General features: G+C 42.7%; 1 protein-coding gene across 5 annotated transcripts in view; it reads left to right on the top strand.

Moving 5' to 3' along the window:
• Window positions 1-25,503, top strand: part of PAX5 (paired box 5) — a 265,617-nt gene that overhangs the window by 123,476 nt on the left and 116,638 nt on the right. For all 5 annotated transcript variants that reach the window (XM_077345566.1, XM_077345567.1, XM_077345568.1 and 2 more), the window contains one exon: window positions 358-487. In XM_077345566.1, coding sequence (XP_077201681.1) covers window positions 358-487 — 130 coding nt within the window. The remainder of the gene's footprint in view (window positions 1-357; window positions 488-25,503) is intronic.

Raw genomic sequence — 25,503 nt, forward strand, 5'->3', positions numbered from 1 at the left:
GTTGGGATGATCACAGCCCTGATAGTATTTTATGACTGAGCAGTCCTGACAGGGATCTTTCAACCCCACATGCCTATAGGGTGTCTGTTGTGGAGAGAGGAAGTGAAGGCAATTGGAAGCTGATTTGAGACTCCTCGTGGCAGAAAAAAGCAGCATACAAAAACCAACTCCTCCTTCTTCTTCTTCTTCTCCTCCTCAGTTGAAAACCTTTCCATAACCTGCTGCATATGAAGCCAACAATTTGCCTTATACTTTATAAGGTTAAAAAGAAGCCCTTATAGATCTTATTATGCATTAGACATAGTTTCCTAAACCCCCAAAGATGCCTTAAATTGTATTCTTTTTCTCCACCCCCAGACTACAGAATATTCAGCCATGGCATCATTAGCTGGTGGATTAGATGATATGAAGGCCAATTTATCAAGCCCTGCTTCAACAGATATAGGAGCCAGTGTTCCAGGACCACAATCATATCCTATTGTGACAGGTAAGGAATGATTGCTTTTGTGACAAGGGTGTATATTAACGATGGAGATGTTTGGGCAAATGTGTCATCCTTGTGACAATGGATTATGTCTACTTGACATGTTACTGAAGGAAGCATGGCTAATCTTTCTGCATTGTTTAGCTTTTGACATTTGAACTCTGGGCCTAAGGTATGCATGCAAACACCCTGATAGCTTAGGGCAGTGGTTCCCAACCTTTTTATCACCAGGGACCGGTCAATGCTTGACAATTTTACTGAGGCCTGGGGGTGGGGTAGTTTTTGCCGATGGATGTCGCTGCCGCTGCCTGAGCCCCTATTCCACTTGCTTTCCCGTCAGCGCCCCTGACTTCCCGCAGGCCACTGGGGGGCACTGCCAGCAGCAGCTGTGCAGTGCCACACCAAGGGAGAGCCCCAGCCATGGCGGCCGCTGGAGAGCCAAAGGTGAGCTGGCGGCAGAGTGGCAGGGCAGCCCCCGAGGCAGCAGCAGGGGAGAAAGACAAGGAGGAGCCGCGGCCTGGTACCGACTGATCCACGGACTGGTCCCGGTCGCCGGACTGGGGGTTGGGGACCACTGCCTTATTGAGCACCTTTTCCTTTATTTGTTTCCTGTTTTTTTCACATTGGCTAAAGCCGCTCTCTTCTCTTCACCATATATATGGATCTGTATACATTATCGAACTTACTGTGTTAAGCTAGATCTGTGGGGGTACTTCTTTATAAACTCTCTGTGAATTGTTGAAGATTTTGATGTTTTAAAGTCCTCTCCCCCTGGCTTTGTGTTGCTTGTGGTTAGTTTCTTAATTATTTTTGAGTTTCTAGCAAGTTGCTTGTCAAATACGTTACTCTGTCATATTGGATTGGATGTCCTTGATATTTAAGTTGGTTTTGGCTAATTTGAGCAGAAAAGCACCTGGCAGATTCAACTATAAATCAATTAATTAAAATGGTTATCAAGTTCAAGTTTTGCTGTAAATCTGGTATAAATGAATGACTTCTGTGGATGTACCATTGTTTGTAAGAGGACAGAGTTTGCCTCTGTTCTCCTTTCTATCCTGCCAGCCTGTTCTTAAATACACATGGTAGAGATGACACACTTTTTTTTTTGGTTAGGCTTTCAGATGATCAAGGCAAGGATAATTTAATGAACTGTTTTTATACTGGTTCATTTCATTGCATGGGTTTAGAAGAAGATAATAGCTGCAGGACAGAGTCAGAAGTTATCTGTTCCAAACAGGTAATGAATTAGAAACACCTCTGTTTATGGATAGGGGTAGATGTAACACAACTATATACAATTTTTCTTTGTTACTCATGGCCATGTCTGCATTTATCATTACCAGATAGGGTTGCCAGCTCCAGCTTGGGAAAAACCTGGAGACTTTGAGGGGTGGAGCCTGCTGAGGGCTGGGTTTGGGGGACAGAGGGACTTCTATGGGGTATAATGCCATACTGACCACCTAAGTAGCCATTTTCTCCAGGGGAATTGATCTTTATTGTCTGGAGATGAGCTGCAATTCTGGAAGATCCTGAAGTTCCATCTGGAAGCGGCCATTCCTATTACCAGAATGCATTTATTTGTAATGGGAAGTTAAAATCCTTTCTTGTAGCAAAGAAGTCAAACTATTATCATATGACTCCATTCCTCTTCAGTGATGAGCACAAAAAAAAAAGAAAAAGAAAAAAAGAGTAAAATAAACATCTGTCCCTCTTCATAATTCGTTAAGGGGTAAGTGGGAGGAGAAAGGGGCGGAGCCAGTCCAGACTGACAAGAATTCCAGCCATTTGGGTGAGGGGCCAATCGGAAGGCACGGAGCACCTTCCGATTGGCCCATTACCCGACTGGCTGGAGTTCGGTAGGGAGTGGCCCAGGCAGCAGAGGCTTCCCTGCGGACCTCGGAACAGGCCCGCTGCATCCCCGCCACGTTGGGCCTGCTCTGAGGGCCGTAGGGAAGCTGGAGACTCAGCAGGGAGGGGGGCGGGGAAGGCTTCCCTGTGGGCCTTGGAGCAGGCCCACCGTCTTGGGGATGCAGCAGGCCTGCTCCGAGGCCCGCAGGGAAGTTGGGGACTCGGCAGGGTGGGGCGGGCACAGGGGGTCCCCACGTGGGCTTTGAAGCCTAGTGTAGCATAAAGTGGCTTCTGCATATAGAGCATATTTCAATTCTCTGCCCATAAAGGTTCTCACAGATCTTGTATTATTTGAATTATTTCTATACCCCACTATAAATAAATACTTTGGGTTGTTTTTGAGTGTTATATTAAAGTTTCCTGCAGTCCAATTCTAAACATGCTTAGTCTAAATCAGTGTTACTATTTTCAGTAGTGTTTACTGCCAAGTAAGCGCACATGAGATTATGTCCTGAATGAAATCACAGGATGAATTTTTTTATATGTATGTTATATTTTGTTGTTGTTATGTGCGAAGTCGTGTCCGACCCATCGCGACCCCATGGACAATGATCCTCCAGGCCTTCCTGTCCTCTACCATTCCCTGGAGTCCATTTAAGTTTGCACCGACTGCTTCAGTGACTCCATCCAGCCACCTCATTCTCTGTCGTCCCCTTCTTCTTTTGCCCTCGATCGCTCCCAGCATTAGGCTCTTCTCCAGGGAGTCCTTCCTTCTCATGAGGTGGCCAAAGTATTTGAGTTTCATCTTCAGGATCTGGCCTTCTAAAGAGCAGTCAGGGCTGATCTCCTCTAGGACTGAGCGGTTTGTTCGCCTTGCAGTCCAAGGGACTCGCAAGAGTCTTCTCCAGCACCAGAGTTCAAAAGCCTCAATTCTTTGACGCTCGGCCTTCCTTATGGTCCAACTTTCGCAGCCATACATTGCAACTGGGAAGACCATAGCCTTGACTAAACGCACTTTTGTTGGCAGGGTGATGTCTCTGCTTTTTAGGATGCTGTCTAGATTTGCCATGGCTTTCCTCCCCAGGAGCAAGCGTCTTTTAATTTCTTTGCTGCAGTCCCCATCTGCAGTGATCTTGGAGCCCAGGAAAATAAAATCTGTCACTATCTCCATTTCTTCCCCTTCTATTTGCCAGGAATTGAGAGGGCCGGATGCCATGATCTTTGTTTTCTTGATGTTGAGTTTCAAGCCAACTTTTGCACTCTCCTCCTTCACCCGCATCAACAGGCTCTTTAGTTCCTCTTCACTTTCTGCCATTAGAGTGGTATCATCTGCATATCTGAGGTTGTTGATATTTCTCCCTGCAATCTTGATCCCAATTTGTGACTCCTCTAATCCCGCATTTCTCATGATGTGCTCTGCATACAAGTTAAATAGGCAAGGCGACAGTATACAGCCTTGCCGAACTCCTTTCTCAATTTTGAACCAGTCAGTGATTCCATGTTCAGTTCTCACTGTTGCTTCTTGACCTGCATATAAATTTCTCAAGAGACAAATAAGATGCTCTGGTATTCCCATCTCTTTAAGAACTTGCCACAATTTGTTGTGTTCCACACAATCAAAGGCTTTAGCATAGTCAATGAAGCAGAAGTAGACGTTCTTCTGGTACTCCCTAGCTTTCTCCATGATCCAGCGTATGTTGGCAATTTGATCTCTACTTCCTCTGCCTCTTCGAAATCCTTCCTGTACTTCTGGAAGTTCTCGGTCCACATATTGCTGGAGCCTAGCTTGTAGGATTTTGAGCATAACTTTGCTAGCATGAGAAATTAGTGCAATGGTGCGGTAGTTTGAACATTCTTTGGCATTGCCCTTCTTTGGGATTGGAATGTAAACTGACCTTTTCCAATCCTGTGGCCATTGTTGAGTTTTCCAAATTTGCTGGCATATTGAGTGTAGCACTTTTACTGCATCGTCCTTTAAGATTTTGAGTAGTTCAACTGGAATGCTGTCACCACCACTAGCTTTATTGTTGCTCAGACTTCCTAAGGCCCATTTGATTTCACATTCCAGGATGTCTGGCTCCAGGTCAGTAACTACCCCATTGTGGTCATCAGGGATGTTAAGCTCGCTCTTGTATAGTTCTTCTGTATAATTTTGCCACCTTTGTTTAATCTCTTCTGCTTCTGTGAGGTCCCTACCATTTTGGTCCCTTATCATACCCATCTTTGCATGAAACGTTCTCTTCATATCTCCAATTTTCTTGAAAAGATCTCTGGTCCTCCCGATTCTATTGTTTTCTTCTATTTGTTTGCACTGTTCATTTAAGAAGGCATTCTTATCTCTTCTAGCTTTTCTCTGGAATTCTGCATTCAGTTGGGTGTATCTTTCTCTTTCTCCCTTGCCTTTCACTTCCCTTCTCTCCTTAGCTATTTGTAAAGCTTCCTCAGACAGCCATTTCGATTTCTTGCATTTCTTTTTCTTTGGGATGGTTTTAGTTGCTACCTCTTGTACAATGTTGCGAACCTCCGTCCATAGTTCTTCAGGCACTCTGTCTATCAGATCTAATTCCTTAAATCTATTTGTCACCTCCACTGTGTATTCGTCGGGAATATGATTTAGTTCATACCTGAGTGGCCTAGTGCTTTTCCCTACTTTCTTCAATTTAAGCCTAAATTTTGCAACAAGAAGCTCATGATCTGAACCACAATCAGCTCCTGGTCTTGTTTTTATTGACTGGATAGAACTTTTCCATCTTTGGCTGCAGAGCACATAGTCAATCTGATTTATGTGTTGACCGTCTGGTGATGTCCATGTGTAGAGTCGTCTCTTGGGTTGCTGGAAAAGAGTGTTTGCTATGACCATTGTATTCTCTTGACAAAATTCTACCAGCCTGTGCCCTGCTTCATTTTGTACTCCAAGGCCAAACTTGCCTGTTATCCCGGTTATCTTTTGGCTTCCTACTTTAGCATTCCAATCCCCCATGATGATAAGCACATCATTTTTGGGCGTTGCTTCTAGAAGGTGTTGTAGGGCTTCATAGAACTGATCAACTTCATCCTCTTCAGCAGCAGTGGTTGGGGCGTAGACCTGGATCACTGTGATGTTGAATGGTTTGCCTTGGATTCGAACTGAGATCATTCTGTCATTTTGGGGATTGTAACCCAAGACTGCTTTACCTACTCTCTTATTGATTATGAAGGCTACTCCATTTCTTCTGCGAGATTCTTGTCCACAGTAGTATACCTGATGGTCATCTGAATTAAATTCACCCATTCCTGTCCATTTTAGTTCACTGATTCCTAAAATGTCGATGTTCAGTCTTGTCATTTCTTGTTTAACCACGTACAGCTTGCCTTGATTCATGGATCTGACGTTCCAGGTTCCTATGGAATAAAAATCTTTACAGCATCGGACTGTCTTTTCGCCACCAGTTACTTCCACAACTGAGCGTCCTTTCGGCTTTGGCCCAGCCGCTTCATTCATTCTGGCGCTACTCGTACTAGCCGTCTGCTCATCCCCAGTAGCATATTGGACACCTTCCGACCTGAGGGGCTCATCTTCCAGCGTCATATCGTTATGCCTATTGGAACTGTCCATAGAGTTTTCATGGCAAAGATACTGGAGTGGTTTGCCATTTCCTTCTCCAGTGGATCACCTTTTGTCAGAGCTCTCAGCTATGACCTGTCCGTCTTGGGTGGCCCTGCACGGTATAGCTCATAGCTTCACTGAACTACGCAAGCCCCCTTGCCACAACAAAGCAGCGATCCTTGAAGGGGGATGTTATATATATATATATATATATATATATATATATATATATATATATATATATATATATATATATATATATATATATATATATATATATATATATATATATATATATATATATATATTGGTCATTATTTGATTAAATAAAATCTGTGCATATTCCCGAAGTTATCAGTTTTCTACTTTTTAAAGAGCTAGACTCATGTCCAGTAGTACCTTAAAGACCAACAAGATACTCAGAGTATAACCTGAGACCAAATTTCTCTTGCACAAGTCTCGTTGAAATGTATGGAGGCTCTTGATTTTCTTTCATTCATTCCGTTGAATAAAGTTTGAGCGCAGTGGCATCTTGAAGACCAACAAAATAAACTTTTGTGTGCACATACGCTTCCTTGGACACAATGAAATGTGTGAGAATGGCTTGCTTTAGACCTGCAAATCATATCCTGACTTACTGTCAGGTATTGCTGACTCTCCAAAGTATTGCTGCCATCACTGACCTTTTTATGGCATTGCCCACCGAAAGGGCCAGAACTCCCAGCTGTCCTGTACAATTTTGAGGCCTTGTCTCTGTGCCTACCACAGCTCAGTGTTTGGCCACCACAGGGACAATTTACTGCCTTGTGTACCCCTGGAGGAGTAGCTGCATGCCAATTGCCATCTCCCTTTCCTGGGGCTCTCCTTTGCAATAGCTCGTCTGAGGCAGGGGGTACACTTGGTACAGAGAACCACTGTGAGCATCCAAAATTATAAACTATTTTCACTGTGTCTGAGGAAGTGTGCATGCACATGAAAGCTTAATCCTTGGAAAACACTTTGCTGGTCTGGAAGGTGCCATTGGACTCAGACACCAAGGGACCAAGCCCTATAAAGATAGGTTGAGGGACTTGGGAATGTTCAGACTGGAGAAAAGGAGGTTGAGAGGGGACATGATAGCCCTCTTTAAGTATTTGAGAGGTTGTCACTTGGAGGAGGGCAGGATGCTGTTTCTGCTGGCTGCAGAGGAAAGGACACGCAGTAATGGGTTTAAACTTCAAGTACAACGATATAGGCTAGATATCAGGAAAAAACTTTTCACAGTCAGAGTAGTTGAGCAGTGGAATAGGCTGCCTAAGGAGGTGGTGAGCTCCCCCTCACTGGCAGTCTTCAAGCAAAGGTTGGATACACACTTTTCTTGGATGCTTTAGGATGCTTTGGGCTGATCCTGCGTTGAGCAGGGGGTTGGACTAGATGGCCTGTATGGCCCCTTCCAACTCTATGATTCTATGATTCTACTTCAGACTAACGTTGCAACTCACTTGAATCTTTCTAGTGAACTTTAGATGAGAAAATTTCTTGCAGGATTATGCCATTAATTTATTTGTGTACAGCTTAAGCCAATTAAACATGCAGCCTTAATAATAATAATGATGATGATGATGACGACGACGATGAATAACATTATAAAATGGGCTTGCTTCAGTATCTTGTAGCTCAGAGAAGATAGGTATGCTACAGTCAAGATTACCCCCCCCCAAAGAACTTAACCCATAACAATATTGGTATAATTATTCAAATGAATGGAAATGAGTACTCAACATGTTCATTATTTAAACAGGTGGGTCATTCTCAGTTGTAGGTACTTTGCCTAACCAAAAAGAAAAAGGAAATGCTGCTGAAATAAATAGAAACCTCCAAAGGGCAAATGCATTAAGGTTACCACCTTTCTCAGAGGGGAATAAAAAAACTGTCAGAGCTCATTTACATATGATTTATTTAAACATTTGTCCATTAAAAAATTGCCTTGACTAGGATTGTCTAGGTGACAAACATGGTCTGATCAGCTGACAATTAATCATGTGTTTAAATCTCAGAATTAGTTGGCTGCATGGATTGCTACCAGTAAGAGGGGAAATGTTTCGTCTGGAACGCTAGTTCAGTGAGCAAGAAGCACATATAATCATTATAATGCAGTGAAGTCCCTAAATTTATTTATTTATTTAGAATATATTTCTATGCTGCCTCTTCAGAGTCCTGCTGGGTGCTGAATTGAGTGCTTGTATTTATTTCAAGTAGCATAGCCCAATCCCATGCCCATTTAGATGGAAATAATTCCAGATCAGTGTACATAGGATCATCATATCAATAAGAAAAGATGCCTTTTTCCCCCAGTGGACTTGTTCAAAAGCAGCGTTCCTAGCTCAAAGCTCACAAGTCTTTGCCACCACAACCAGTTCTTGATTTCTGAAGACACATGGTAGGGGGACTCTTCTGTGAAATTTGTTCATTGGGATCGTCCTGTTTTATTCAAGTTTTATAGATAAGGGATTATTTACTACCTCCGGTTTTTTAATATTTATTTCTATTTTGTATTTTATTATTGCTCTGCTCTAAGGCTGTTTAAATACAATTTATTCTGAAAGCTTCTTGCCTTCAGAGGAAAACGAGAGTGAATATTGCCCCTTCTGGGCCGCCAGGTCTTTCTCTACTGATCATTTTGGAGAAGAACATGCAAATTTCCAGAACAAAACCATACACCAAGAGTGAGCTAACCCTAGGTTCTACTAGTAGACTACTTGCCAATTTCCAGTCAATCATCTAGCACAGGCTTTTTCAACCAAGGTTTCTTTTTTTTTAAATAGATTTTTTCTTTTGAATATAAAGATAAACAGAAATAGTAGACTAGACATAAACACACCAGGTTACATCGTATCCCTGCTCCTCATCCTCCCAGAATCCCACTTGTCTCTTGAACTTCCTCATTAGGCCAGATAATCCGTGTAAAAATGCCAGAGTTCTTGAAATTCCGCCATCGGTTTTCTGTGAACTATACAGGTGAGTGTCGCCATTTCCAACAGGTCAGCCACTTTATCAAGCCAAAACAAGATAGTTGATATTTCCGATGACTTCCAGTTCTTGGTCAAAACCAATCTCGCTGCCGTAATGGCATGAAAGAAAAAGTGTTTTTGCTTGGGGTGGTAATATATCTGGACATATGCTTAACATATGTTCAGGTCCCAAGAGAAAGTTAATATTAAACATTTCTTCTAATACAACATGAACTTTTACCCAAAATTTTCTTACTTTCCCACTTCTCCATTACATGTGAAAAAAGGAGCCACTTTTTAATTACATTTCCAACAAACATTATTTGGTATTTTAGCTATTTTAGCAATTGCTTTAGATGTAATGAACCATCTATAAAACATCTTATTCCAGTTTTCTCTTAAGATTTGACTGTTTGTTAGTTTGGGAATCGTAACCAATATACATTCCCAGTCTTCTATTGTAAAATTTATCTCAACATTCTGCATCCATTTTATCATGCATGTCTTAACCTGTTCCGGAACAGGCTGAAATCCTGGGTTTCTTAACAGCCCTGGAAGGGTTTCCCAAATAGGTGGGAGTTGATTAATTTTAAATATATTTTAAAAATTTGTTAGACATTATCAGGTGATATGACCATATATGGTCATGTTGACCTGTCCTCCCTCTCCAAAAATGGCCACTGATGGGCCTGGAAGGGGTGGGAAGGGGAGGGGCCTTGGGTAAGCATGCACACAGGTATGTTTCCCAACCATATTCTGCACAATTGCCCCACTTCTGTTTTTTTCCTGAAGCCTGAAGAATGTTTTAGGGATTTCTCAGTGGTAAACAAGTTGAGAAAGGCTGATCTGGCATCTATTGGTTGCTGGAATTCTTGCAAATAGACTTCAGCTGCATGGGCCTTGGATTGTATTGGCAAGGCATGTGTTCTTAACCAAGTATCCTTTGACATGGATTAATTATCCTATATCAAGAGTTAATAAATATATATTTTTAAAATTTTCATGCATTTAGGTAGGTGACACAAAACAAAACAAAACTAAAAAACAACAGACTACATAGGGCTGATGAACCCAGTCCCTTCTCTGGATGTGTAACAGAACCAAATTCTGCAGATTTGGGCATCTCTGGGTATCGGGTATTTCACCATCAAGAATATTGTAAACCTACTGGTGACAACATCATAATCCAGTGTGGGGGACCAAAAAGTGTTTTTCTTTGGGGTAGAAAAGAAAAGAAATTGTAAATGGCTCCAGGAATCATTGATTGAATACAGGACATAGTTCTGTTTCATGAAAATAAAATAACCCCCCCCCAACAACGGCAGATTCCTTAGTGCTCCACAATTCAACAGCAAGCAGGATATTAATGTGCAGAATGCTTAAAAGCCCCCATATTCTGGGATGAAGAGAGTTTGAGAAATGGGTTTTATTGTGGCCAAGAAAACTAATCTGGTTCTTTTGATAGGGCTCAGATCAGCAGTTCAAGCTTCAGCAGTTTTTATGAGAATGTCTAGGGCCAGAGCTTGGCTTCCATTCACAAACTGACCTACGTCTAGTTTGTATTGTGAGTCCCGAGTTCTTAAGCCAACTCATAAAATAGTTTAATCAATGCAAAATAGGCTGAGAACCATGCAGATAAGAGAATTATGACCACAGTGTTCCATTGTTCTTGTTTCCAAACCCTTGGCCCGCCGTAGGAAAAGGCAGCATTGAGGAAATAATAACGTCAAAGATCCCTCCGTGCAGCTGCGGTGTCCGTCTATGGGGGTTTGCATTTCCTAGTAGATTTGCAGATCTGATCTGTTGTTAATATCATCTGAATGGGAAAAGAAGAGAACTGTTTAGCCATTGGTATTCACATCAGGGCATCCATTAAAAAAAAAAAAAACAGGCCTAAGTAATGGTGAAAGGGAATTTTGATGACACTTTCTTATACCGCTTCATCCACCCAACTTGCTTGTGGTTATGGACCACTGGCTGAACATCTGATTAGAGAACTAGTTGATTTCTTTCCATCGTTTTTATGCCACATTAAATATTAAGTAAAAAAAAAACACACTTGCTCGTACTGCCTGCTGCCACGGTTCATAAGCGTGCTCTCCATTTGCAAGCCAATGACATGTGCCCAGCTCATTACTGCTGTAGTCAGCACTTCCTGAACAGCCCCTGATTGTTACTAATTACCTGCAGATGCATTTTCTCTGCTCTGGCTGTGCTGACTTCAGCTTGGTCCGCTGATCGCTTGGAGAGGACAAAGTGGCACTGAAATTGACACCTTTGCTCACCTCTCCAACAAGGCCCGGAAAGCAGATTGACAAATCCTCAGGCGACTCAGGCTGCCGCTGGCTGGGGAGTCACTTTGTGTTAACTGTCCCCAGAAATGACTGGATGAGAGTGGTGGGCCGCTTAGCAAAAGGGAGCCGGATGAGAATATTTCATCTCAGAGGGCATGGATGCGAATGATATAATTGCACGCTTTGAAATGGCACAGAAGAAAGCTTTCCAAGCGGCTTTCGAGTGTGTTTTTACAACAGATGTTCAGATGTGGGAGCTACTCTTTTCCGGAGTGTTTATAGATTTGAAATAAAATCTCTAGAGCTTTTGCAACCTTTTATGATTAATGAGCCAAACTATGCCATAATTCAGAGGAAGAGATCAACAAAATGTCAGTCTGAGAAAGCTAATTTGCATTACTAAAAATATAGAATTTGACAGAATTGATGGACATGTGGATTAATAATCCATAAAGATTCTGCAGCCTAAAGGATGGTTGTTGAGTATTCTTTATTGCTGCTCCATGAGATTCGGTTTTTAATTGAATTTTTGATTTCAATTGAATTTTCGGTTTTTAATTGAATTTGTTGTTATTTATACTTCATACCTTTTTTACCATTGTACACTGCCCTGGGACTGTTTTCTGGACAGGGGCGGTCTATAAACCTCAATATAAATAAATAAATATATCAATATCACAATAAGTGATAAACATACACAGGAGGACCTTGCATGATCACTTTTCTGCACAGGTATAAATCCAGGTCTGGGCCATATGTGGTCTAGGCCAAGTGTACCTGAGCGATGACCTCACTACCTATACCCCCCAAAGAGCTCTACGCTCTGCCACTTCCAACTGGCTGGTGATCCCTGGCTCCAAGGAAGCACGTCTGACCTTAACCTGGACCAAATCTTTTTCTGTCCTGTCCCCCACCTGGTAGAAAGATCTCCCAGAAGAGATCAAGGTCCAGTTTCATAGGGCTTGCAAAATGGAGCTCTTCTGCCAGGCATTTGGTTGAAGTCAACTGAATCAACAACTACTGGGCCCCCAGAATCCCTCCTCATTGACAAACATGCCGATCAAGCCCATCTTAGAGCAATCCTAACTGGACCAACGGATGGGGTCATAGTTAACATATTCATGCTGTTACCATTAGTTATTAGAATGTTATTGATACCAGTGTTACTGCTGTTGCTATCATTGGATATTACACTGAATTATATTGTACTTATTATTATGTTCTTCCATGTTCTATGTAAACCGCCCTGAGCTGCAAGGGGTGGGTGGTATATAAATATATAATAAATAACTAAGCAAGCAAGTAAATAAATAAATAGGCATGGTTTGCACAGGCAGCTATTTACTTATATGATTTTCCTCTCTGCAAAGTATTTCTAAGAAGCCCCTTGCCAAGGACATATGCGTAACCAACATGGGCAAAGTAGTGCGATCTCCGTCTCCAGAGCCCTCCCTCAAGCCTGCCTCCCTCTCCCTTCTACCCAAATGGTGCTTTTTTTGGGGGGGGGGGCAAGCTGCCTGGAACAACGAATATATGTTGGTCCATAGAAGCAGGAAAAAAAAATTCCCACCCACCAATTGGCCCACAAAGCATGCCTCTCAACCCCTCCCCAAAAAATCTGAACAAAAAATTACTTCTGTTCATCTGCAAGTGTCAAACTTCCAAATGGGCTAGCTAAACTATGCACTGCGCATCTATGATTATATGCATAGGCATAGCAATGAAGAAGTTTTACTTTTAAAAAAAGATCACTTTCCCTTTAAAACTAGGAGAAAGCTGATTGGGTGCTGCCATGATTGACAGGCAGGGGGAGACTCACTGGTATCGCGAGTCCCTCTCTGCAGCCATTTTAATAAAGCCATGCGGAGTGCCAGGAAGTGTGAGAAAACGGGAGGAGAGCGAGGAGGTGAGAAATGGCGGGGGCGCTTTTTAAAATAAAGTTAAACAATTGTGGTTGCTTAATGCTAAATTTTTAGACGTGCATAATGGCCTTAAGAACTGAACAGTATGCAGCAGAATCTTCCTGCACCGTACTGTGTCATTTCAGAGCATGAGTAGTGGGATCATATGTTTGAATGCTGCCCTCTGAAAAAGTTTCTAGGCTAAACTCTATGCTTCCCCCCATCATGATAATCTTCTGTCTGCAGGGAGTTACTGTTTAAAGGAATGGAGAAAAAAAAAGAACTGGCATCAAGCTAGGAGTCAAATACCCTTGAAAAATTTCACGCTGGGAGGTGGGATGGAATTTGCTGGATGTCAGTCATATTTGATTTCCTTCTATGGGGTTTGTGAGGAAGACCCTGGCACTTAGCATATTTCATTTACAACTTCAGTTTAAACTGAAGTACAGTGAGGGCCATGCCGGCACCGAAAACGCATTAGCTCTCTCTCATATAGCAACACGTGCTCTGGGTGTTAATGTTAGTTTAGTGGACGTCCGTCAGGATTGCTAAGAAGGGCTTTAAACAAGTGCAATATATACTCAATGATTATTATAATATTAATGCCTTAGATCCCCCGGGATCAGTTTTAAAAAACTGGTGTTAGATTTGCTATTTTCCAATTTTCTGGTAATCATGTATTTTAGTTAAAAGATGGATAGTTTCATTTATGAGTTCATGAAGGACGCTCAGGTGAAAGCTACTCACATTTGGTGACCAGATACCAAAGTACTCTGTGTGTGTGTGTGTGTGTGGAGAACATGTACTGCTTTCTATATACATGAGTGCTTCCGGTATTACATGAGTAATGCAAATAACATTTATCAGAATAACCATAATGAATGATCTTACAAGGTGTGTATTAGTACTTTAAGTAGGAGGCAAAAGGTAAACAATTCATATGTAGCCTTATCATAAATGAAATAACAGTGGAGAGAATCAAAAAGTACACATCTGGGTAACAAAATAAGGCAAGGCACAAACACAAACACAAAAAAAGAAGAAAGAAAGAAAAGAATTTGCAGATCAGATTGCTAAGAGTCAGTGTTGTGTAGCAGTTAAGAGAGTTGGACTAGAACCAGGAAGGATGTGGGTTCAAATTCCTATATAGTCATAGGTTCAAATCCCTAGATAGCCTACTGCATGGTTTGTCAACCAGAATTTAATGAAACCCTGGGGTTTATTGATGGCCTTGGAAGGGTTTCCTGAATGGGTGGGAGTTAATTCATTCTTAAATATATTTAAAATTTTTTAAAAAACATTTATCAGGTGCTATGTGTCATGTACCATGTCAATCTTTCTTGTGTTTAACTCCCTCCCCTCTGCCCCTCCCCTCTCATTTCCTTTGTGTTTTCGCTAAGGCTTTGTTCCGGCAAGTCCTGTGAAATGTAAATTGTTATCTTTCTGTCCTTGCTTTGAGGTGTAAACATCTGAGCTAGCTACTAGAGGCCAGACTACTTGTCTCCAAGTTTCACACATTTGTTGATCAAACGGTTTGGTTCTGGGAACAGGTTTTCCCACGTATTATGGGGGGGGGGAGGGCAGAAGCCTGAGTCAATATAAGCCCATGCCCCCTTTGTCCCTCGTCTTCTTGGTTCTGTGTGCACCTACTGGACCGTTTATGCACTGGGAACTTCACTGCCCCTCCCATGCAGGAGCACATATTGGGAGCGGATGAGGCACACTGGGCCAAAAGCTCCCTTGTGTGGATGCAGGAAGAGGTACGCCAACCTGCCATGACTAAAACTCTAGCCTGCAGCCCGGCATGAAACCTCCAGTGCATAAACGGTCCTGATGATGCTTATTCCTGTAAAGTGCCTTAATAAAGATTAACCTTAGCCATGGTCCTCCTGCCTGGGACTCTGTTGGTTCCGAGGGCCAGCTGCTAGATTGCCTTCTGTGGGTCATGACAATATGGTCACACCAACCTGTCCCTCCACTCCCAAAATGGCTAAAGATGGGCCTGGGGGTGGGAAGTTGAGGGGCCCCAGGTGCATGTATACTCAGTTGTGCTCCCCCCAAAATGGGGTCAGGATTAAGATTACACATTTTCTAGGTAAAGACCTTTTCTTCAGTGGCTCGCCAGAGTAGATGTCCCCACTCATAACCACTACATCAAATTTGTTAAAAATTTATCGGGTGATATGGCCATATATGGTCATGCCGACCTACCCACCCCTCCCAAAATGACACCTGTGATGTCATTTTCCGCTTGTTACTCAACTGAATTAGGATGGGATATGTATGTGGGTGGGGGGCAGAATATTGCCTGCTTGGGTAGGCAAATTGTTTATTAATAGTGCAATCTTAATTACATCCTTTTGTGTCTGTAGATATCAATGAGCTTAGAAGGATGCAATTTTGCATAACTCTGAGCTATAAGGAAGGGATCAGGCAGTAGGAGTGTCATGTTGGAAAAGCAGACAGAATTCCAGGGGGCTTTACACACCGGGATCTTTGTAGCAAATTGGTCACTGAATGAAAAATCGCCATTTAAAATAGTGGAATTCGTCGTTATGCATACCTGCCTTTGTAGTGGAATCCAGTTACGTTTTGTAGCGTTTCCCACAGGCTTCCGGTCTCGGCAGAAATCGCTAGAAAGGAAGCACTATTGCCAAGCTCGTCCCGCCCCTGGCCGTCAAGCAGCCAATGGGCAGCCGTTAGCATGCTCCCAAACAGCCCCTTTCCCTTTAAGAAAGGTTTTTAAAAAAAAAAAAAACAGACCCATTGCAACGAAACTGTGTAGATTCGTTGCAACGGAGAGACCCATCCAGCTGCCTGGTGTGTTTGAGCTGTCGTTTGATCGTTTGATCGTTGCCACGCTCCCTCGGAGTGAAAAAAAAAAATCCCCCCCCCTCTCACGGGCCCGATTTTCGGCTGAATGAATGTGTAAAAAATAAAGGGAAAATACATCAGCAAATGGGCTTTTCTGTGGTTTGTGCTTAGTGACTAAAGGGGAGGGACTGAAGCCAGGGAAGCCTCTAAACTGAAAGAGGCTCGCTGGTGCGTTTATCCCCGCTCGCTCGGAGAAAAAAAAAATGGCGATCGCTTCGCCGGAAGATCAGAGAAGAGAGCCAGGGGGAGGGACTTTGTAGAAACCGCAACAATGTTAACACACAGGTCTTTTTCGCTAGTGTTGCAGATTGGTTGCAGGAGTGTATCGCTTTCCGGAGGGTGAATCCACTTTTGGGGATTTCCCTGAAAGCGCTACAAGGAAGCGCTTTTTGCAGATTGGTTTCAGGTGTGTGGCAGATTGTCGACGACGTTGTGCAAAACAGCAAATCAGTAGCGTTTTCAATTGGCAACCATTGTGCTATTTTGAAGGCGTGCAAAAAGCCCCCAGGTCTGACTATTATTCCATTACCAGCCAGATGGACCTTTCTGTTTTGGCCCAGGACTGACATGAACTACCACTGGCAATATCACTTCTTTTGACTCTTATGCCACCAATATTTTACTATTTGCCTATCAAAGTTATTTTTTTAACTAGTTTTTACTTCAACAGATCATCTGTGGAACCTCAACACTTCTTTGAAAATGTGGGGTGATTCAACACATGGAGTTGCTGAGTAAGAAACTAGTAACTCCACTACACACACACACACCGATTTATTTTATTTATTTATTTAATTAATTATATTTGTATACCGCCCTTCCCTACGGCTTAGGGCAGTTCACATAGAACGAAAAGAATGAACAGTACATCGAATTCTCTGACTATATCAAATAAGGTAACTAATAATAATAGCAATAAACAGAGAAAATAGCATTCAAACAATAAACAGTAAGCCATCTATCAGAGCCATGGTTCAAGGGAGGGAGTTTTTGGGGAGCCCAGTCGATTTTGTTTGGCTCCGGTCTACCTCAACCAAATGCTTGGTGGAGGAGTTCCCTTTTGCAGGCTCTGCAGAACTGTTTTAGTTCTGTTAGGGTCCTGATCTCCTCTGGGAGCTCGTTCCACCAGGTGGGGGTCAGGACAAAGAAGGCTCTAGCCCTAATTGAGGTCAAGCGGACTTCCTTAGGGCCAGGGATCACTAGCCGGTTGGAGCTGGCAGAGGGCAGAGCTCTTTGAGAGGCATAGGCAGAGAGGTGGTCCCTCAGGTACACTGAGCCCAGACTGTATATGGCCTTGAAAGTAATTACCAAAACCTTAAGCCTGATCCAGAATCCAACTGGTAACCATCAGTGCATATGCTGGAGAACAGGCTGGATGTGAGACCTCCCTGGTGTTGCTGTGAGGACCCTGGCCGCTGCATTCTGGACCAGCTGTAGTTTCTGGATCATAGAAGGGTAGGCCTGCGTAGAGCAAGTTGCAGAACTCTAACCTAGAGGTAACCATTGCATGGATCACTGTGGCTAGGTATTCTGGGGCCAAGTAGGGAGCTAGTAGTTTGGCTTGGTGACGGTGTTAGAAGGCCAGCTGTGCTACTCTTGTGGCCTGGGACTCCATGGAGAGGGAAGCATCCAGGATCATGCCAAGGTTCTGGTGGAGTGAGCCACTGATAGCTGCACAACGTCCAGGTTGGGCAAATGTGCTTCCCCACTTGGACCCTTCCTGCCTAGCCATAGGATCTCCGTCTCTGAAGGACTGTGCTTCAGACGACTCTGCTTGAGCCAACTCATCACTGCTTCTCTGGAAAGGCAGCATAGGCATTTTCTAAATAAAAATATATAAAGAACGAGTTGTTTTTATTTCTTGTTTTGTTGCTTCTAGGGGGGAATCAGCATGGTCATTTATCAGGTGGAAGAGCTGGGTGCCATCTGCATATTGGTGACATCCCAGCCAGAACTTCCGTACCTGTTGGGCAAGAGGGCACAAGAAGATGTTAAGTAGCATTGGAGAGAGGACTGCTCCTTGAGGGACTCTGCATGTAAGTTGGTGGAGGCTTGAAGATCTCTCTCCTAGTGCTACCCTCTGTCTGTGGCCCTGGAGAAAGACAATCAGCTGTTGAAGGGTTGTCCCCCGTATTCCAATGTCGGCAAGGCAAGTGAGCTAGAAGCTCATGGTCGATTGCGTCCAATGCTGCCGAGAGGTCTAATAGTGACGGTACTTGTATAGACCTGGCTCAGACATCACAGGATTAATATTTAGGATAATCCTACCTTCTGGATCAACAGTTTTCTGCTTGGCTTCCTCATCCTGTTATGTGTCCCGTTTTACTTGTGTGCCAGATTTTTACCAAGGGAATCTAAGTATATTTTATATTTCATGGCATGAAAATTGTGCTTAAAAAAAAAATTGGCATCCTTCTGTGCTTCCCGTTACTATCAAAGTAATAACATATCTAAGACAATCAGCAGTCCTGAATAAAAATAAAGCAACAAAACAAGAAATAAAAACAACTCAAGTTCTTTATATATTTTTATTTAGAAAATATCTATGCTTTTCCAGAGGTGGCTCACAGAGTAAAACAAAGTAAAACCATAAAATGCAAAATAAAAATAATTTAAATTGACAGATCATATCAAACCCAAGTATTAAAAACAAACAAAACCCAGCAACAGTATAAAAAAGCACAAAACATTTAGCATCCTAAAACAACACTCCTATAGCAGGAATCTCAGCTAGAAATGGTACCTGCAGCATATACGTTCAACAACAACTTATTAACTACTTAAAGAGGGGAAAGTGCTATATAAATCCTTAAAAGCATTTATTAATGCATCTTTGCTCATTATTTTCTGTGCTATTTCTTTGCTTCTTGATGTTTTTGTCTCTTTATTAAGTGGCTCCTTGCCTCCCCGTGTCTAGGGAGATTTGATAGGTTTCTTGGTCAAAGGGCTAAGCAATGTAGGTCTGATTCCCACTTAATAATTGCTGTGAAGATTGTCAGCATGTTAAATTATGTTCTTAATGTGTGTTCCTTTGACTTTTGAATGCCACATTAGTCTTCTGTGCCATCTGGGGTCAGGAAGAGTAGCCATATTTTTTAAAAGTCAAAGAATAACTGTTTGAGAGTGTGGATCCCAAGGTCAGGTGAAGACTGCCAAAAACAGCTGAGAATGAAAAGGGTACTTTTAAAGCCCTTGTTGGTTTGTTTTGTTCCTGGACCATGGGGAAACACTGTGATTATGCTAGATATGTATTTTGTAAGGACTTTCTTTTCTCTGTCCTCAGCCTAATATTGTTCAGTTTCACTAGATGGAAATTTTTCTCTGTGAAAACTAATGAGCCCGCTCCACCAGGTGGGGGCCAGGACAACGAAGGCTGTGGCCCTGACTGAGGTCAAGTGGACTTCCTTGGGGCCAGGGATCACTAGCCAGTTGGAGGTGACAGAGGGCAGAATTGTATAGTTCCATAGATCAAAGTGCCTGATGAGATCATGTGCCTAGTTGATTATGAAAGGGTTTCCCTCCCACCTCTTCTGTCTCTTGAGGAAAATCACAAACATAACCAAGGTGTGCTCACCTTCTCTCCCAGGTTGCCAGCCAGCACTAGAAACTGGTGGGAGGCTTGGGGGATGGAAGTGACATCATCATGTTGAAGTGACACTCTAGAATCCACCATAGAGTTTCAATGGAATACCGGAGCATTGCCCCAGTGAAATGACATCAGTTCCAGGTTTGAGCCCAAAGTGAAGTTTCAGTGTTAGAACAACAGTGACCACCTCCCCTCCCCTGCTTCCTACTGAACTGTGCCAGGGGTCAGGGGCTGCCAGTGGGAAGACCTGGCATCCCTATTCCTCTGCACCATTTTACTTTGAGAATTGCTTTCATGAAAAGAACAACAATGAAAAAGGTTGCTTTGAACTCCCACAAGGGTAGCAGTGGATGAATACAGTGTAAAGTTTCACACAAGCATTGTTGTCACTGTGATGGTAAACCTGTGACTGGTCTGTCACACTGTGTGGGTCCCCCTATTCTATTTAATCTATGTTGTTGACTCATCCCGACAGACAAAGTTCAGGTCTCAGCAAAGTGAGATTACGTTGTGTGGCTGCTCCATTTCCAACTGCAGAAAGGAGGTGCTCACATCATTGAATGCTCCTTGGTACAAAGAAAATCCCTGAATTTAGATAGCAAACATGTCAGGCTGGGCTACAATAATTCTCTTGGACTTACTAGTTTTCTATGGGAATGAATTCTGTTTTGTTTTGTTATGGAGTAATCTGAACCCGCATGAACCCACATAAAGCTCAGATAGAGGTTTATCACCTCAGTAGGAGCTAGTCTTCGTGTGTGTGTATGAGTTAACAATGGTAAAATACAGTTATAGACAGAGCGGTTAGATTCAAGTCTAGTGGTGCCAAAAAGGTTTTTATCCGAAGGGAGCTTTGAGTCTCAAAAGCTTATACCATGACAATCTTGTTGGCCTCTGAGGTGCCCCTGGATTTGAATATAACCATTCTACTGCAGACTAACATGGCTTCTCTCTGAAATTATAAGTGAAATGCTCATATAAATTGATATGATTTCAGATACAGTGATTTCCAGTGGAGTCAGTCTACACATTCAGCTGAGAGTCACAGAGCTAATAAGCCAATAAAATCCCACCCTTTTGATTGTCCTCTCATCTTCAGAGCTGCTGTGTAGAGTTATCAAGGGATAAGGAATCAGCTATGGTACAAGCATGTGTGAACTACCTCATACTCTGAAATGGTATTTGTTTTTATTCCATTTCCTAGAGCGTTATACTATCACCACCACAACTGCAATATTAATTACTAGACGAAAAGTTGGTTCTTATACCCCAGTTTTCACTACATGAAGAAGTCTCAAAGCAGCTTACAGTCGCCTTCCCTTCTTCTCCCTGCAACAGGCACCCTGTGAAGTAGGTGGGGCTGAGAGAAGTCTGACAGAACTGCTCTGAGAGAACAGCACTATCAGGACTTTGACTAGCCCATGGTCACCCAGCTGGCTGCATGTGGAGGAGTGGGGACTCAAACCCAGCTCACCAGATTAGAAGTCACCACTCTGTCTTCTGTAAAGTGCCTTGAAGTCTTTGAAAGCATGGCTTACCATTTCAATAAATCAATCCTATTCAAATAATGTTTTTTAAAATTAATTAAACTGTTAGCAATAGCAAGAAAAACAAAGGAAGCATGCTGGGTGCAAAAGCATTTTTTTAAGCATAACTGAAATGAAATTGTGCTGGTGATTATTGTGGTGGTGGTGATGGAGCAGAAGGAGGCATTAATGTTAACCTGCTGACAAATGTCATTGCAAATAATGATCAAGATGTTCAAAAATTAACAGTTTGATTTGCGAAGGCAATGATGGATCTCTTTATTTAGTTATCTTATAGTAGGAAGAGTTCACAGGGCTCCTACCCTCCAAGTGAAGATGGGCAATATCCGACAGATCTCCAGACTATAGGGATCGGTTCCCCTGGGGAAAATAGTTTTGCAGGGTAGACTCAATGGTATCACATCCCTGCTGAGCTCCCTCTCCAGCTTCGCCCTCCCTAGACTCCACCTCCAAATCCCCAGAAATTTCCCTGCCCTGAAGTTGGCAACTCTAGCACAGGACTCTCCAGCTTGGTGAAGCGGTTAGGAATGTGGACTTCTAATCTGACAAGCCGGGTTTGATTCCGCGCTCCCCCACATGCAACCAGCTGGGCGACCTTGGGCTCATTACAGCACCGATAGAGCTGTTCTGACCGAGCAACGATATCCGGGCTCTCTCAGCCTCACCTCCCTCACAGGGTGTCTGTTGTGGGGAGAGGGAAGGGAAGGTGATTATACGCTGCTTTGAGATTCCTTCTGGTAGAGAAAAGCAGCATATAAGAACCAACTCTTCTTCTTCTTCTTAACCCGTGGAGATGTATGTGCACCATTGTTCTCTATGGACAACCAGTTCCTCCATTTTGACTTACTGGAAAATATGGGCTCAATGTTTCTCTAAGGAAACCCATGTCCTCCATTTTAACCTATGGGGAAGCATGTGTGCTATTGTTCTCTAAGGATAACCATACCCTCCATTTTAAACTAAGGGGCTCTCACTTCTGAATGGCTCTCCTCAGTTTTTATAATGACAGGAATTTTAATAGGCCTCAGGTTCCACTGCATTATTGCTGATTATTCTGGTTGGGCTGTGAATTTCAAATAATAAAATAACCCTGCCTGATCCTTGGCTGAGGGCACTGTATTCTGTTGACAGGCCCCGTGGAAGAATGGGAGCTCAAGCTCTGGCATTCAGCCAGGTTGCTAAGGCAACCCAAAATGGCCCCTGAAGGCTCACAAGAATCCAGGTGTTATTTCAGTCACCTTTGCAACCTTATTGGTGTGCAGGGCATTCCAGAAGTACACACAGACCATAGGAGTTCCTTTGTGGGGTTTTTTGTTCCACTTTTGGAATTAGGGTTTTTAAAAAAGGTTTTCTCCCAATGCACAGATTTGGCTGTCCATATGGAGATTGTTAAATTAGATATAATGAAAACACTACCCTCCCCTCCTCTAGGAGGTGCTTTGGATGTTTTAGGAAATTCTCAGAGATATACCCTTCTGAGTCCATTGGGTTTAGAAGTGTGTAACTCTATTTAGGATTGCATTGTCAGTATAAATGGTTTTTGTGAATCTATTGTATATTCAGATCATATAAATAAAATTGCCAGCTCCTTGTTGGGAAACTTGTTGGGTGGAGCCTGGGGAGGGCCAGTTTTGGTAAGGCGAGGCCCTTAGCTGGATATAATGATCACAGAGCCCACTTTATGAAATAGCCAGTTTTTCCTGGTTAACTGATCTCTGTCATCTAGAGATCAGGTGCAATTCTAAGCCCTATGTGGATACTGGCAACCCTAAATGTTTATAAGAAGAGTTGGTTTTCTGTACCAGAAGGAGTCTCAAGGCAGCTTCCAATTGCCTTCCCTTTCCCCTTCCCACAACAGGTACCCTGTCTGAGGTGAGGCTGAGAGAGCCCTGAGATTACTGCTTGGTCAGAACAGCTTTATCAGTGCTGTGAATAGACCAAGGTAACCCAGCTGGCTGCATGTGGAGGAGGAGCGTGGAATCAAACCGGGCTCACCAGATTAGAAGCTGTCACTCTTAACCACCACACCAAGTTGGCTCTCCATAGTATCTCTCAGTTTAATGGTGCTTTAAGATTGCAGCGTCAAAGAAAGTGATATAAAACTAAAAATATAATTTCATAAAGATACAAAGTTAAAGAGATATAAAACACCTGACACATGTATACATGGCACTTGCAGAAGATATCAAAACAGAACACAGTTTTCGTAGAATACATTCAATACTGGTAAAACTGCTTATTCCTTCTGTTAGAGTATATGCCCCCCCAAGCCCTCGTGGTGTTTGTGAACAGTTTCATTCTGTATCACCGTAACTGCTTTCTCCCACTTTACCTCATCTTCATTCTAGTCATGATGAAAAGAGAAGGGGGAAAAAAGTTTAACTAACAGATAGTGCTCTGCTCCCTTCAACCCATCTGCGATTGATGCTAAAGGAGCTATGGAAGGGCTATTTTATCTTTTAGTGAGGGCACCTTATCTGCCCTACTTTTTATGACCCATTTTTGGGACGATGATCCAAGACAGCTAAATACTTTTTTGTGTGTCAGATTGAAAATGGAATGTGAAGGTAAGGGGGAAAAAAACAGACACAAAGAAGAGAAAAAAGAAACAATCTTCTTGTGTCTCTTTGACCCGCAAAATATTTTAAAATAAACACACAAATCAGTAAGATATGAGTTGAATCACCCTAAATTCCAGTAACTGAAGCAGTAGGTGCAAACTTTAGTGGACTCTGGGGAATGGTAGAGGACAGGAAGGCCTGGAGGATCATTGTCCATGGGTCGCAATGGGTCGGACACGACTTTGCACCTAACAACAACAACAAAATTCCTGTTGGTCAGTTATTGGTTGGAGAGGAGGTATGTAGGACGCCCTCAGGTTCATTAGATCATGTTGGGAATGTCGGGATAATATTACAGGAAAACCTTTTTATACAAGTTGTTGGTGGGACAATGCTGTATTCTGTTAATGTCATAAGATACACATGATTATTTTTGTAACTTTAAATTGTTTGTTTCACTCCCTTCCTTCCATCCCTCCCATCACATCTAGAACAACAAAACCAAATGTCCCAAGCACCATAAACATCAAAATAACATCGAGTGGAATGGGACCTGCCCAGTATAGTAGAAAAAACAAATGGAATAGGAAGATGAGGAAGAGAATGGGGAAAAGTAACCCATTTGAGAGCAGGTCTATTTTATTTGCCTTAGGTGGTTTTCTTAATTCAGTAGTGAGACAGGGAATAAAGTCATGTAAATTTCTTATCAGCATTGTTGTTCTTGCCCTAGTTTGGATGGCCTAGGCACGTTCAATCTCATTAGATCTTGGAAGCCAAACAAGGTCAGACCTAGGCTGATTCTGCACTTACTTTTTTTTTTCTGTTGTCGATCCTGCTGAATTCAGATCGATTTGAACCTGGGTCTTTCTCCTTCCTCCCCCCGCCCCCGAATTGAAACAGAAAGTTTTCTGCACTTGATTGGGGAAGCTCAGAGTGGGGAGAGAAGTGATGGTCACGAAGCTGAACTACCTTTCCTGAATTGGGGGGCGGGCGGGCGAGTGACGTCTAGCTGGCACTAGTGCTTTATTCTCTTTTGACTCCCAAGCAAGCAGCAGCCTCTCAGAGAATGAGGCGAATCTCTGCTGAGAGAAGTGTGGGCTTCTGGAGCGCAGTCACTTTAAAACAGGGAGGCTCTTGGGATGACCTTGGGCCAGTCATTCTGTCTTAGCATAATCTTCTTTATAGGAGAAGTTGTGATGGTAAAGAAAGGACAAACAATGTTATAAATCATGTTGGGTCTGCATTGAGGAGAAAAGTAGGGTATAAATATCTAAGTAAATAAATAACAATATATTTGCCCTCCACAGTAAGGTTGCTAGGACCCCCTTGGCCACTAGCAGGGGATGGAGGGGGCTAGGGTTGCTAGGTCCAGGTTGAGAAACTCCTGGAGATTTGGGGATGGAGACCAAGGAGAGACCTCAGTAGGGTACAATTCCCCAGAGTCCACTCTTCAAAGCAGACTTTTTCTCCAGAGACTGATCTCTGAAATCTGGAGATGAGCTGTAATTTCATGGGATCCCCAGGTCCCACCCAGAGGGTGGCATCTGTACTCAACAGACTAATCCACAGGGTGTAGAAAGGGAACAAGAGCAGATGGTAACAGTTCAGCTCTAGATGAAAACAGTAATTTATCTGTCTGTCTAGGAGACAGCTATCCTTTAAGTTTCTCCAGTCTAAAGGGGATCAAATATAATGCCATCAATTTAAAGGAGTTTTAACTTTTTGCTCTGAAAAGGCTGTGGACCTTTTAATTTATGCTCAGGTTTTCTTTAAAAAATGCAAGCAGAAATGTGTGTGTTTCTCTGATTTGTTATGTGTTGTATTATGCAATC

This window comes from Paroedura picta, chromosome 7, assembly GCF_049243985.1.
Source record: "Paroedura picta isolate Pp20150507F chromosome 7, Ppicta_v3.0, whole genome shotgun sequence".
Lineage (NCBI taxonomy): Eukaryota > Metazoa > Chordata > Lepidosauria > Squamata > Gekkonidae > Paroedura > Paroedura picta.